Below are 13,317 nucleotides of genomic sequence, written 5' to 3'. Positions count from 1 at the left end.
ACAAACATTCCAAATTGAAAGTACCAAAATATTTAACAATCACCAAAGAATATCGTGCCGTTTATCTCTTCCAGCCACGCCAACCTGCTCTTACAGGCTCCTCCCTTTGGGGGTGTGGTCTCGCAGCCTAATTTTCAGCCCCGAACACTTTTGGTCAGTTAGCGAATGCCTTGGCATCACTCAAGTTCTGCAGTTGGGTGAGGACTCTGCATACACACACACACACTCACATTTGACACACATTAACATTCACAAATACAACATATAGAAAATACACGTGGTAGTAAATACAATAAGTGGCCTGCATCAAGTCAATGTTGCTGTTAAACAGTTTGTACTCAGTTCAAAGTCCAAAGTAGTACATTTGTCATTTCAGAATTTGTGCCGTGCTGAGGTGAACATGAAGTTCTCTGTTGGCATCTTTGTCCTGACCTGCTTCGCTCTGCTCGGACTTGGTATGTTGCACTCATTTAAGAGTTGTCGCTTCTTATTCAGCTATAAGCGTTCATGGTTACGCTGTTTTCTTTTTGTGAAACCCGCTTGAAGAAGCAATGCGATGAATTTCTTTCAGGCTCGGCAATTCGCTGTTACAGTTGCAAAGATTACACGGCCAGCTGCTCCAAACAACGCGACTGCAGCTATGATGACGCCTGTCTGACGCTCACGGAGAGAGGTTACCTGCCGTTCGAAAAACCATCACCCCCCAACTTCGAAAAGATGTCAATAATAGCAACTCAGAAAATTCCTTTGGAGCAGACGACTTGCTTGCTTTGTTGTGCTCACATTGTTGCCATAAGTGTCAGTCATCAATATTTTAAAGTTGTTCCAACTGAAATGAATGTTTAAAGCCTCCAAGAATACAATTGTTTTGTTTTTTTTTTTTTTTAAACAGTGTGACATTAAGTCACAAGGCACCCCTGTAGATGCATTTTGTGACCTTTTTGTTAGGTGGTGCGAACCTCGCATCAGTAAAGGTTGGGAACCGCGGAACTCAACGAATCAGTCGATAACTTGTCGGTTAAAAAAAAAAAAAAAAAAAAAAAAAAAAAAAAAAAACAAGTCACCCCTGAGCAGATTCAGACTGTGTTCGGTGATGTGTTGAAGTGGCTCCTTTCCGTTCCAGGAGGGATGACCTATCGCCAGTGCCTCAAGTATTCAGACTGCGAGTACGGCCGACTGGGCCAGATGTTCCCACAGGTAGGAGAACCAGTCATTCGCTAAAGAAGTACGGCGTTCGGAGGATTTTGATCCCCATCTTTTGCTCGATAGGTGTCCAGTTTTACATTCAAGTGCTGCAACTCGGATCTGTGTAACTCCGCCCATTCTGCCGCAGCAAGTTCTCTGATTGGTGCGCTGGCGTCTGTGGTCGCCACATGGTGGGTGACCCACTAACGCCGTCGGTTTGACGACCGATCCCTGCTTCGTGCCATGCCGTCAATGTCCAGGTGGAGCTGATTATTGGTCGGTCTTTTTTTAATTTTTATAAAACTTCACTGATGCAAGCAGAGTTTTCATATGGTCCAGATTTCATCAATGTTAAACACAGAAAAAGAAAAAAAAAACAAGCAAGCACTTCAGGACAAGTCTCATAGTGATGAGGGCATAGATTTGTAACATACTATCACGAGTGTAACTGAGAGCACACCAAAAATCACATTTTTGTCTGTACCTTGGTTTTAAGGTCATTCGATATGGTTAAGGGAAGAAAAAGCAAAAACAAACAGCTAATTTATTGCGTAACCCAACAGATTGCATGGCACTTAAAAGGAAAACATCAACAGCCTGAATATTTTTCTTTTCGGAAAGAGCAACAATAATAATTGGTCTTTATTTCGGGAAATGACGCCAAAAATTTAACAATTTAAAATTTAAACAAAAGGTTGTTTAAATGCAGCAGAAAAAAAACAACAACAACATATGGCTAGCCATGATGTCGTCCGCGATTCAGATACTGAGCTGCACTGTGTTTGTTTGCGGACCTGGCGTGTGGCTACTTCTCGTCCCTTACCTAACATGTTCAGCGTGATAATTCCTCGATCATGTTTCATAATTGCCCCTGCAATTGGTTGTTATTTTACGGCTAGTTTTGAAACATTACGTCGAGCTTTCGCAGGCCTCGAGTTCTGACACCTGTGCTTGTAATGTTTATGTAACGTTGTCATTTTCCTTGTAACTACTGTCAACAAAATAAATGTGCGAGATGTAAATAATTGATCACTTTACTTGGATTATGCACTTAGAAAAATATGATTTGAAACTAAAAAAAAGTTTAAATACCTGGACAATGTATCCAAACAGGCATCTGGAGTTTTTTTTTTCCATTCACTCCATCATGGTACTGGCACAGGGACGCATGCGTATTTGTTGTCACCTAGCGGGAAACAGGGTGAATTACAGTGTGCTTCCGCTGTTTCGATTTTAAAAAAATGTTGCCATTCATGTCCCTCCCCAATGCTGCTGGTGTTGCTTGCCAGTGGCCAGCCAAATATCATCATCGCGTCATCCCCGATAAATGCATCACATGTGGCATGAAAAGTTGCTAGGCTACAGCAGGCAGCTATGGGGCAAGGCATGGTTGTCACAATCAGCCGTGTGTGTTTCAAAGTGGCTTTGGAACAAATATTGCTTGGATCACAAGTCATCGATACACAAATGTGGCAAACGTATATCCATTCTGCCCATCATATAAATACAAGTACAGATACTTGTTTTTAAAAAGTGCTCTGGTGGACAGACACTGGCAAAAGTAGAAATACAGATTTGATGAGTTTACTTTGGTAAAAGTACAAATGCAGTCTTTTAAATGGTGCAAAAGTACTAATTTATTTTTACTGCCGATTAGAGGACAGTCGAACCTCATTACAAGGTACCCCGAGGCACATGACGGACTGTAAATTTCCCCATTGTGGGACGAATAAAGGATATCTTATCTTATCTGTATGTTATAACGGTAGTTCTTTGGAAGCGTTTCCAATAAAATGGCCGCCATCTAACCATGTCTAATACAGTATAACATTTATAGTTGTATAAATGTCAATTACAAATATGAATATATGAAGGAAAATCATTTTATAAGACATGAAACAGACAACTGTTGCCTTCCCACTTCATCTCTGAAAACTTTCAGTCAGCCGCTTTAGGCAACTTCCAGTGCCGCCGACGAAGCCAACTGTCGTCAATTGTGTCGCGCCCTGAAGCCATTTACGATCATCGTTCCACTCTGGACGATTGTCGAAACGGTTGACTTTGCCAAGTCAAAGTCTCGACTGAGTTTCGTCTGGGAGACTCCCTGAGAGACACTGAAACTGAGAGACAATTTCAGCCTTCACAAGACAGCGAGATTTGCTTCGGTTTACCACACAAGTTTTCAAACCTTGTGCTCAGGACCGCACCGTGCCTCCGGAAGTACAACAATACACGAGTCAAACGTGTTGCTCAGCAAGGGAGGGGAATCCCGCGCTGTAGGTTGCGGCGATCATTAGCTTCCCGCCGTTCATTGTCACGAACACATTTTCACCATTTTGTGGGGAAAAACTTGGTCGTTTTAATGAAATTGACGTTCGAAATGTGTTCCTTGAAATCGGGACTTTGAAATGTGAACGTTAAAGCGGTGAAAACGTTGTAAACATGGTTCGAGTGTCGCTAGCTAGCTAGCTAGCTAAGAGCTATCGAGCTAGTGTGGCTCGGATTTTAATGCTACCAAAAGAAGGTGTATTCATATCTTTGCAAACACACTTACTCAACTGATGAATGATTTCGGCGGAGCTAACTAAAACTATGAGAACGATTTCAATGAAGTTGGCGTTCCGAGCGAAAGGCATTATACAATACTGTTTTAGCCTTTACATTTCTTAATTGAGCCTATTGGATACCTGTATTTCTCCGTGTCCTCGCTCAGCAAACAAAGTATTTATTGTGAGCGCGATTCTGATGATGTCAGGAGGATGTGAACATGTGATCAGCTGACCTTCTCAGTTAAGCACTGGATGATTCAGCAGCAGCTGCACCGAGGTGAGTTTCCTCTTCCCTTCCCTATTTTCTTGATCAAAATGCAACAATTTCAACTTTAAACCAGAAAGAAACATTGCCTCTTTGGCACTTTGTTGGTCAAATTACTTTTGATCTCGTCAGCCCTTTAATTTGGATTTTTTTTTCATGGATTTTTCTGGTATTTCATTCAACCCATTTCGCGTTTTGGGGAGATTTCTATTTAGAACAATTAAAATGTGTTTCAAAGTTCTTTTTACGTGATTCATTCGATCTTTTCTTATCGTCATCACCCGACCTAGAATTTCTCCAGCATATCACGATTTCAGGGTTTTACCAAGGATTGTTTCAAAAACAATATAGTTGATGAAAAATGTATTGCTTACGCAAAATAATGTTTGAGTTAAAAACAAAAAAAAGACTAGTGGACTTGTTTCTTACCCTTTCAGAGAAGTGACCTCACCATGGAGCGTAAACTAGATTTGTCTCGCTTGACCGACGAAGAAGCGAAACACGTCTGGGAAGTGATTCAGCGTGACTTCAACCTGCGGAAAAACGAGGAAGACCGACTAGGGTGGGTCGAATTATTGATACGGTTGGAAATATGTACATACCTGTTTGTGAATCATGTACTTGTGAGAACGGAAGACAAATCCTTTTTTTTTGTCATTGTAGAGTGCAGATGCAACCAAATTGGGTTGTATCACAAATGGAAAAAAAAAACGTGCCACTGCATCAATTTTGAGTTTTTAACACGCCTGGTTGATGGTCTTCGACTGAAGTCATGCGACACGTTTTCATGCAAACAATCAAGGAATGTGAGCGTGAAAGCGGCAGTACATCATGACAGTCACACGGAGAGATGCCACAAAGACACTCTTGTCTCCACAGCAGACTCAAAATCCCATCAGACTCCAGGGCATGCAAACACACACATACACACACACAAATTTCGAGGATCATTCAATTGTCTTGTCACATTTCCATAGACGAGAAAGTAGGTGAACTCACATGGCCGAATGCTATTTTCTGATGATATCATCGACAAATTCATAACCCCATTCACAATTTCTCTCATCACAAACTAAATTGGAGTTAGATTAGTCCGATTAGATTATCCCATGCCCGATTCGATTTTCATGTTTGATACACTGCGCGTGTGTCAGACTTATTTTTGTCGCCGGCGACATTGGGAATGAATCATCTGCTGCTTCACAGCAAACTGAAGGACTCCATCCAGAAGGAGGACACCAAACGTGAGCTGCTCGGCGCGCAGAACAATTTGGCCGAGTCGTTGTGTATCCGCTGCCTGCAACCCTTTAAGTTCCTGGTGAACAGCAAGCGCCAGTGCCTGGATTGCCTCATGTTCACCTGCAAGTCATGCAGCCGCTATAACAAGAAGGAGCACGGTTGGGTTTGCGACAACTGTCGCATGACCAGGTGAGCCCCGTGTGAGAGCATTTCCTGTGCAGCTCAGTTGGACCGGGCTCAAACGGCGTTTTCGCTCCTGCAGGGTTCTTAAGATCGGCACCGTGGGGTGGTACCATGACAACATCCGGAACCGTTTCAAGCGATTCGGCAGTGCCAAGGTGATGAGGTCACTGTACAAGAGACTGAATGGAGACGGTGAGCACGAGGCGGGGCGGTCTGAAGGTTTTTTTATTTTTAGAAGATGCGGCAGTGCCTTGACTCACAAGTTCAATTTGTTCCGTGACAATGCTCAAAACATTTGGATCTCAAAACATGCCGTTCATCCATTGCAGTCAACCATCAAAAAACATTGTATTTTCTTTTATGGAAAATATTTTATCATGACAAAGAACATCGGACATCCTTTTTGCTCATCTTCAATGGACATTGTGCTGACCCTTCTGGTCCTTGGCCACCTCAGAGCAGTAAAATGCCAACATTTACAGTACATGGAGCAATCGTTGTTCTTCGCAGAGGATAAAGAATGCATGACCACGACCACCATATGCTAACAGCTAATAAAGTACTTTTTATGTCACAGGTGGACGGGATGACGACACTCAGAGCATGCCGGATGTCCGCAGCAGTGAGTCGTTAAAATACTTACCGTTCCCTCTTTTCAGTATGAGCAGTATGTGAGTTAATATTAGTACATTAATAGAAGGGGCAAGCAAATATTTATTAGATTTTATGCCTTTATCAGGCGGGACTGGTATGTTGAGTGACAGGGAAGTGACAGATTTTTTTGGGGGGCGGGGGGGTTTTGGTCACAAAATAATTTTTAACATCAAAATTTGCTAACGACAAGAAAAATGGTTTGCGACAGGTACAATTGTTTGACTTGAGAATGACTTTTTAACCTTTAACGAACCCCGACAAAAAAAATAAAATAAAATTGCTACGCTCGAAAACATTTGCATTGCCGCTCAGTGAGATGCAACCTTTCATATGAAGACCCGGGAGGTGGGGGGGGGGGGGTGATCAGGTGTGCAAGCAGCAGATGTTTCTGCAATATTATTCTGGAAAAAAAAGGCAGCAAATTGGTTCAAAATATTTCATTCTGACGCAGACTCGACTTTAAATGTCAATCATTTTGTGTTGCAGACCACTACAACCCAAATGACGATGATCAAGGGGAAATTGAGGCGCAACGATACAAATCGGTAAAACAAAACAGGATATAAATATCCCCCCCCCAAAAAAAAGCTTATTTTTCTGACACAAATTGTCTTTTAGATGCGTAAAAATAAACGCCTGTTGTCAGTTCATCCATTCGACTTTGACTCGGAGGACTATTTCCCCCATTCACGCCGCTCATCCGTGCAGGTAACACACACACACATGTTTAGCACCCAGGACAAAGCCACACACACACACACTCACACACACACATCTCGAGAGCTATTTTAGTATTTTATTATAACATTTAGGAATCGCTTATGCGACATCCGCAGTTCGATTTTGTCCCAACAATAAAACACACAAGAAATGCCACGTTTCTGTGTCACGCGTCAGCAAATTCAGGAGGATCGAGCCTACAGGAATGACGTGGAATTCGACATGAACCAACAGCGAATGAATCGCCGAAGAAGTTTGGATCGTTTTGCAATGAGAAACGGTGAAAACAAACTCCCATCAGCGCACGTGCGGAATATAAGCGTGTACTTATTTTCAACTCATGATGGCGTTTCTTCTCTGCTCCAGACGATTACGGCGAGAATCGGATGGTTCGGACTCGATCTTTGTCCAAGATCAGCTCCATGGCTCGTCAGCAGTATATCGACACGTCTGATGAGGAGGAGTGTCAGCGTTTTCCACCCATGTACCAGCCACCCCACCACCGCCGCCGCAACAGCCGGGCCTCATCTCAGGAGAACCTTGGCCAAAACCCTCCAGTAAGACACTCACGAATGCTGCTTCTCACTTGGGTTGAGCCTCAAATGGAATTTGGAAAATTCAATTCCGGTTTCTCATGATTCTCGATGAAGATTGAAAATAAAAAAATGTCTGGTTGCAAACTAGCACAGTGTAGGGCATAAAATGCGGAGTTATTTTAGACCCACGGTTGTTAATTCCGCAGATGAGACCAAACCGTCATATTGTTAAAAAGCTTGGTTTGCGCCGTTGTGGGCGCGGACACGGCCGATTCCCTTCACCACCACTCCTCTCGTTCCCTTTAAATGTGGCCCACTCACGTCTTACGTGGAGACATCTCTGTGCGGAGAAGGACATGGCGATGCCATGCGCGACCTGAACATTGATAAGATAAGATAAGATATCCTTTATTTGTCCCACAATGGGGAAATTTAAATTTGTCGCTGCTCTTGGCTAGTGTGGCAACGGACAACGTGAGCCGTTGCGCTCATCAAACACAGAATGAGCTGGTGATAACCCCTGGCGACTTAAATAAGTTAGCGGGCGGCATGGCTCCCATGATAGTGCCGTCATGTCCTAACCTGAAGTTTGTGGATTGTCATCGTCACCCGTTGTGACCATGTCACAAACATCCATATCAAGACTTCCCGCCTGTACAGCATTTCTGCCGGCGCCATTTTGGAAAATAAAGGCCAGAAGTATCATGAGATGACATTTTTTGCCCACTGAGTTGCCATTGAGATCAGTCTCTTGGTGTATTGATCGGGAAACCAGGCCTTGCGCTACAATATTCATTCATTCATTCATCTTCCGAGCCGCTTGATCCTCACTAGGGTCGCGGGGGGTGCTGGAGCCTATCCCAGCCGTCTCCGGGCAGTAGGCGGGGGACACCATGAATCGCTTGCCAGCCAATCGCAGGGCACACAGAGACCAACAACCATCCACGCACACACTCACACCTAGGGACAATTTAGAGTGTTCAATCAGCCTGCCACGCATGTTTTTGGAATGTGGGAGGAAACCGGAGCACCCGGAGAAAACCCACGCAGGCCCGGGGAGAACATGCAAACTCCACACAGGGAGGCCGGAGCTGGAATCGAACCCGGTACCTCTGCACTGTGAAGCCGACGCGCTAACCACTGGACTAGCACTAAAAAAATAAATAAATCAATGGGAGAAATATTTGATATTTCAATCAATATTTCATATGACCCGTTTCCAAATCCTTGTGTTTAGCATGATGCAACTGGGTTTTTGGATGTTTTCTGCGTTTGTTTGGACTCCGCAGATTAACGAGTTGAACAAACGCATGTCTGCCATCGAGGATCTGCTGAATCGTCTGGAGGAAAAGATGTCGCCTGCAGACAAGGTGACGCAGGAAATCTTTCTTCAGCAAAGTCGTCGCCCCTCCGTGCCGGTTACTTTGATGGACATCCTCTTCATCTTCTACGCAATCTCCAGCTTTTTCAAGTCTTCCCTCACCACTTCTCCTCTTTTTTTTTCCGGCATCTTTCTGCCGACGTACCGCTGTCCCTCCACTGCCTCCAAATCCAATCAAGATTTTTCTTTCACTTTGGCTGATGCTTTTTTTACTCCCCCCCCCTGTTATGTACTACCGGTAACTCTCTTCGTCAACTCTCATCCCCATTGCTCCAAATTTTAGATTCATAGCACTCCAAAGAACTGCTGCACTTTTGTCGCCTCGCCTACTCCTTGCAACTGACTTGACCTCATCTGTCAATCTGTCTATCATCATTGCAAGCTCGAAGGGGCTCAGACCTGACCCCTGGTGCATCCCCAACACCTTGAAACTGCTCTCATCAGGTCTCGCGTACATCTTTGCCACTCCCTGTACTTCTCCATTATTTTTTTTGTGTTTTTTTTAAATGTTATTTTCATTTTAATCTGGGCGTGAAATTCATCAACAATGTTCGGCAGGCATCCGGGTCACCAGGACTGAACGAGGAAGAGAAGCTGATGAAGAAGCTGAGCGAGTTGGCCGGGAACCTCGGCAACAAGCGCATGTCCTCGGACGACGAGGCGGACAAGAAGGCCTCTTTGGGAGGAAAAAGCATCGGTGGTGGCAGGGCGGCGGCGGCCACTCTGGAGTCGATGAAGGACCTGAGCTCATCCAGCGACGACATGCCAAGTGAAGCACAGAAGGTAAGATGACGGCGCTGCTGCAGTAGCAGGGCGGGGCGGGATTTAAAATCCAGAGGAAGAGATTAAATCATTGAAATTTGGACAACATCAAGCAACTCATTTTCATGTCTGCTTTTGCTTGTCCCCGTAACGGTATCCGAGTGCCTTTTTGAGCCGAACGCAGTATTTCCAGAGTCTGTCAAAGTACACCTTCTGTTTGCTTTTGACCTTGATGTTCATTACGTCAAGAAATGATTGTCTGTGATCAGTCAATGGAAATATACCGTACACATTGTCAAGAACTTAAATAGCTTTTGGATGCTTGGATACCAGGCAGAACCAACTCCCAATGTTTCATGGACTGATCCATTAAAAAACGTTTTTAGTTTTTTTTTTAAATGCAAATGTACAAAAACCAGAAATCCCTACTTTGAAATCAATTCATATTTCTGGGGCTCTTGTTGACGAGATTTGAGACGGCAGCAGTCCCTAAACCAGAAGGTGAAGCTCTCAATTTAAGGAACTTCTAAGCGTTTGGTCATGGGATTCATTCAAAGTGGCAACGTGAGTTGAGGAGCTTCAAGTGCTCGACCCAAAGCCGCTTTGAATTTCGACCCGACACCGAGGCGGTGTCAGTTTGCCGCCGGCATCCTGATCAGATCAAAAGGAGAGGAGGCTCAGCGGTGCGTTCAGGCTGGCAGCGCTGTGCAGGTTTCACTGCTGTCCCGCTAATAACATCTGTCCCTCTACGTGACTTTCAGAGATCGACCGCCGCCGCCCTCTGTGACCTCACCACTGAGGCCCTGAGAACCATTAATGCCACAGAAAACGCGATGGTTGAGTTCGGCCTGTCAGAGCCGGTGGACAGAAGCCACATGTTAGGGACTGATGCTAAACAAGCCGATGAGGCGTTCAGGCAACTTGAGGAAAATGTAAGCCTCCAGCAAACCTTACGCCTTCTTGCCTCTACCCCTCCTTCTGAACCTCTCTTCTTTGTGAAGGTCCGGCTAAGTTTCTTTGTTTTGAGTCGTGCGACGGCCCCCTCCGCCCGGGCACTCGTGTCCTCGATTCCGGCAATGCAATGATCCGTCCATTAAATGGGGAAAGACGGGCAAGAAAAAAAAAATGCATGTGACGAGGAATTTAATCATAATAATACAACAAGCTTTTTCATTGTATGTGTGAGAGGCAAATGTGCGAGGCCTGCGCAGCGCCTCACGCATGACGAGTGTGTCGCAGGTGTACATCGCCGCCGGGCAGTCGCACGAACTGGAAACGAAGCTGCGGCGGCTGGAACAAAGTGCCAAAAATCGCTTCGGCGGCGCAACAGATTCGGAACTTTCCGAGCTGGAGGACGTGGTGGCGCTGACGGCCGCCAGGGTGCAGAGTGCCGAAAGCGAGGTAGGCGGGGCCGCGCGCATCGTCCAATCGCAGGCTGCGCGAAATTGTATCGATCAAATCACGAAAATGGAACGTTCTCTTTTCTCTTCAGGTATCCGATATCGAAAGTAAGCTGGCAGCCCTGAGAGCCGCGCGATCGAAGAAGAAGGTAATGAACCACTGCGATCGTCATTTTGACGCGTTGTCCACGGAAAATCATTCTTGTTTGGATTTGTTTTAGGTTTCCGGATCACAGAGGAAGAAGTCTAATCAAGAGCACCTCGCCAGTAAGGCTACTTTGCTCTTGAAATTCAATTCACGTTTACAGTCTGTCGCTGTCATCGGGCGCGATCCTCCTTCGTCCAAAATCTGCATTTTGCAGGAGACCCCAAAAATGACACGTTTGCATCGTCATTTTCAACACAAGATTGGTCAAAAGTTTGTCCGAATAACAACCACACGTGTGGACTGAACCAGTAATGTACAGTAAATGTGTGGAAAAATGAAATTTCCCAAATTATGACATTGGAGGTTTTCATCCCAGCGCCAGTGATAAACAGTGTCCATCCTTTTCATGAAATTGATCTATTTTTTCTCTCTCCGCAGAACCCGAGAGAAATGGCGCTGCTTTCAAATCCAACATCTCTTGAACCAGCAAGTTTCTTCTACTCGGTTAGGTCTTAAAGGTTTTAAATCTTATTTTTCTGCTAATTCTAGTCTTTTCGAGGAAATAATTGAAGTGATGAAAAATGTAATCCTTCGCTTAAACAGTATTTGCAAAATTTAGAATCTTTTGGGGTGATCAAATTTTAAAATATTTTCCATAATCAAGGATCATTTGAAAACGTCAGCACTCGCAATTATTTATTGAAATGCGGATGCACGCAGACTTGCAGTTTGACACCCACGGCTTTACAAATTTGCTGACCTTTTTTTTTCTGTAATCTTTTTACGGGAAAATACCTCGGGTTTTTTTCCCCCCCATGCCATTATCACGGCCATCCGATTGTTCTCTCGTCCATCCCAAAGTCTCTCAACTCCGCTTTCCTGTTTTCTCTCGAATCGACTCACTCTGACCCGCTATCTGTTTCTAAAATTCAATTTTGGGGGACAACCCCAAACATTGGTGAGTCTGTGTGCGTGTTATTAATATGATATATTTTTGTGTTAGAGCACACTGCACCCTTTGCATCCTATTGGTCTCACTTTCACAAAAAATGAAACGGAATAAAATAAAAAAAGCATGTCACCTTTAACCTACGGCGGCGCGTGACCCGGATCAGCGGAAGTTGTTAGCGGTCAGCCGTCTGCCGATGCAGCAAGCGATCAAAGCCGTTGCGCTATATCTTTAATTGTAATTTCTCATTCAGAGTTTGTTTCATGTACAATTCACCAAGGTCACGGGCAAAGAATGGGAATCTGGAGTGCTGCGAGAAGCATTTTAAAACGGTACGCGTGAGCCAGGATCGTTAACTCATGTGTCGACTTTATTTTTCTGTTTCGTTCATCTTAAGGGCCGTTATGGCTCTTGCTCATCAGGGCATGCGTGTGTTAGCGCCTGCGTATGCGCGTGTGTGGTAACAAACGGGTCGATCGCGGGAGGTTGGTTGATCGAAAAGTAGATCTTTGGTCAAACAAGGTTGGTCACCCCTGATGTACAAGGTGTGTGGTTCTTGATGTGCTCAATGTGTCAACTGCCTGCAGATAACTTCAGTTGTAAATTGGGGCTATTAAAATAAAGTTGACTGAAAGTGTTGCATATTGATGCTGATGTTATTATTATTATTATTTTAGTTTTCAACTGTGTTCAATCATTGTTGATCATTACGGTGAATGTGATTAAAGGGCACTTCTTGGTTTAAAAAGAAAAATGTTAACATAAATGGTGGAAAAACACATCCAGACAGAAAAATCACAATACTCACACACACACACACACACACACACACACACACACATATTGCTTATCTTCTGTGAAAACAACTTATGCAATTATTGGGTCATTGCAAGTAGTGGGAATCTGTTTGTTCATTTGACTGTACAGTTATACTGTCCCTAGTGGCCAAGGTCGGCACCCATGATACACAAACTGTATAATTATTTATACTGTATTCTGTTTATTTGTTATTTCTGTGTTCTTATAAAACATAATTTTAGAGTGCTATTTTCCTTATTTCAAAAAACATTGCAAAATGTCCATGGGGGCGGGGGGTGAGACTGGGACAGATTAATTGAAGTTCCATTCATTGTAATGGAGAAAGATGATTTGAGATATTACATCACTCAAACAGTTTTGATAACTTGGCACAATGGGGAAAAATGTTTCCTTAACCACCTCAGTCCTCCAGAATTCTCAGGTAAACACAGACTTTTCAACACGTTTTACAAATATCATCAATCAAAAATTCACGTAAACGTTTCTAGATGAATTGTTGGTGCTGATTATGAATCTCTTGCACATAA

General features: G+C 44.0%; 3 protein-coding genes across 5 annotated transcripts in view; all 3 read left to right on the top strand.

Annotated features, from left to right (window-relative positions):
- The window catches only part of eef1b2 (eukaryotic translation elongation factor 1 beta 2), a 38,501-nt gene that overhangs the window by 18,273 nt on the left and 6,911 nt on the right, over positions 1–13,317 (top strand). The gene's annotated exons all lie outside the window — the stretch shown is intronic.
- Positions 58–2,210, top strand: LOC127594039 (CD59 glycoprotein-like). 2 transcript variants are annotated; one of them, XM_052055931.1, is made up of 5 exons: positions 58–197; positions 377–455; positions 572–673; positions 1,124–1,197; positions 1,270–2,210. In XM_052055931.1, the coding sequence occupies exons 2-5, from the start codon at positions 401–403 to the stop codon at positions 1,390–1,392; spliced, it is 354 nt and encodes a 117-aa protein (XP_051911891.1). In that variant the 5' UTR covers positions 58–197; positions 377–400; the 3' UTR covers positions 1,393–2,210. The 2 variants fall into 2 exon arrangements, with proteins under 2 accessions (XP_051911891.1, XP_051911883.1); XM_052055923.1 differs by having other exon boundaries at positions 139–192.
- mlpha (melanophilin a) lies at positions 3,673–12,619 on the top strand. 2 transcript variants are annotated; one of them, XM_052054997.1, is made up of 16 exons: positions 3,673–4,011; positions 4,437–4,561; positions 5,206–5,427; positions 5,501–5,613; positions 5,999–6,043; positions 6,562–6,620; positions 6,694–6,783; positions 6,973–7,075; positions 7,162–7,352; positions 8,621–8,701; positions 9,271–9,495; positions 10,236–10,406; positions 10,714–10,875; positions 10,967–11,023; positions 11,096–11,141; positions 11,461–12,619. In XM_052054997.1, the coding sequence occupies exons 2-16, from the start codon at positions 4,452–4,454 to the stop codon at positions 11,502–11,504; spliced, it is 1,719 nt and encodes a 572-aa protein (XP_051910957.1). In that variant the 5' UTR covers positions 3,673–4,011; positions 4,437–4,451; the 3' UTR covers positions 11,505–12,619. The 2 variants fall into 2 exon arrangements, with proteins under 2 accessions (XP_051910957.1, XP_051910958.1); XM_052054998.1 differs by lacking the exon at positions 10,236–10,406 and having other exon boundaries at positions 3,677–4,011.

This window comes from Hippocampus zosterae, chromosome 2, assembly GCF_025434085.1.
Source record: "Hippocampus zosterae strain Florida chromosome 2, ASM2543408v3, whole genome shotgun sequence".
NCBI classification, from domain to species: Eukaryota; Metazoa; Chordata; class Actinopteri; order Syngnathiformes; family Syngnathidae; genus Hippocampus; species Hippocampus zosterae.
This window is presented reverse-complemented; position numbering and strand designations above follow the sequence as displayed.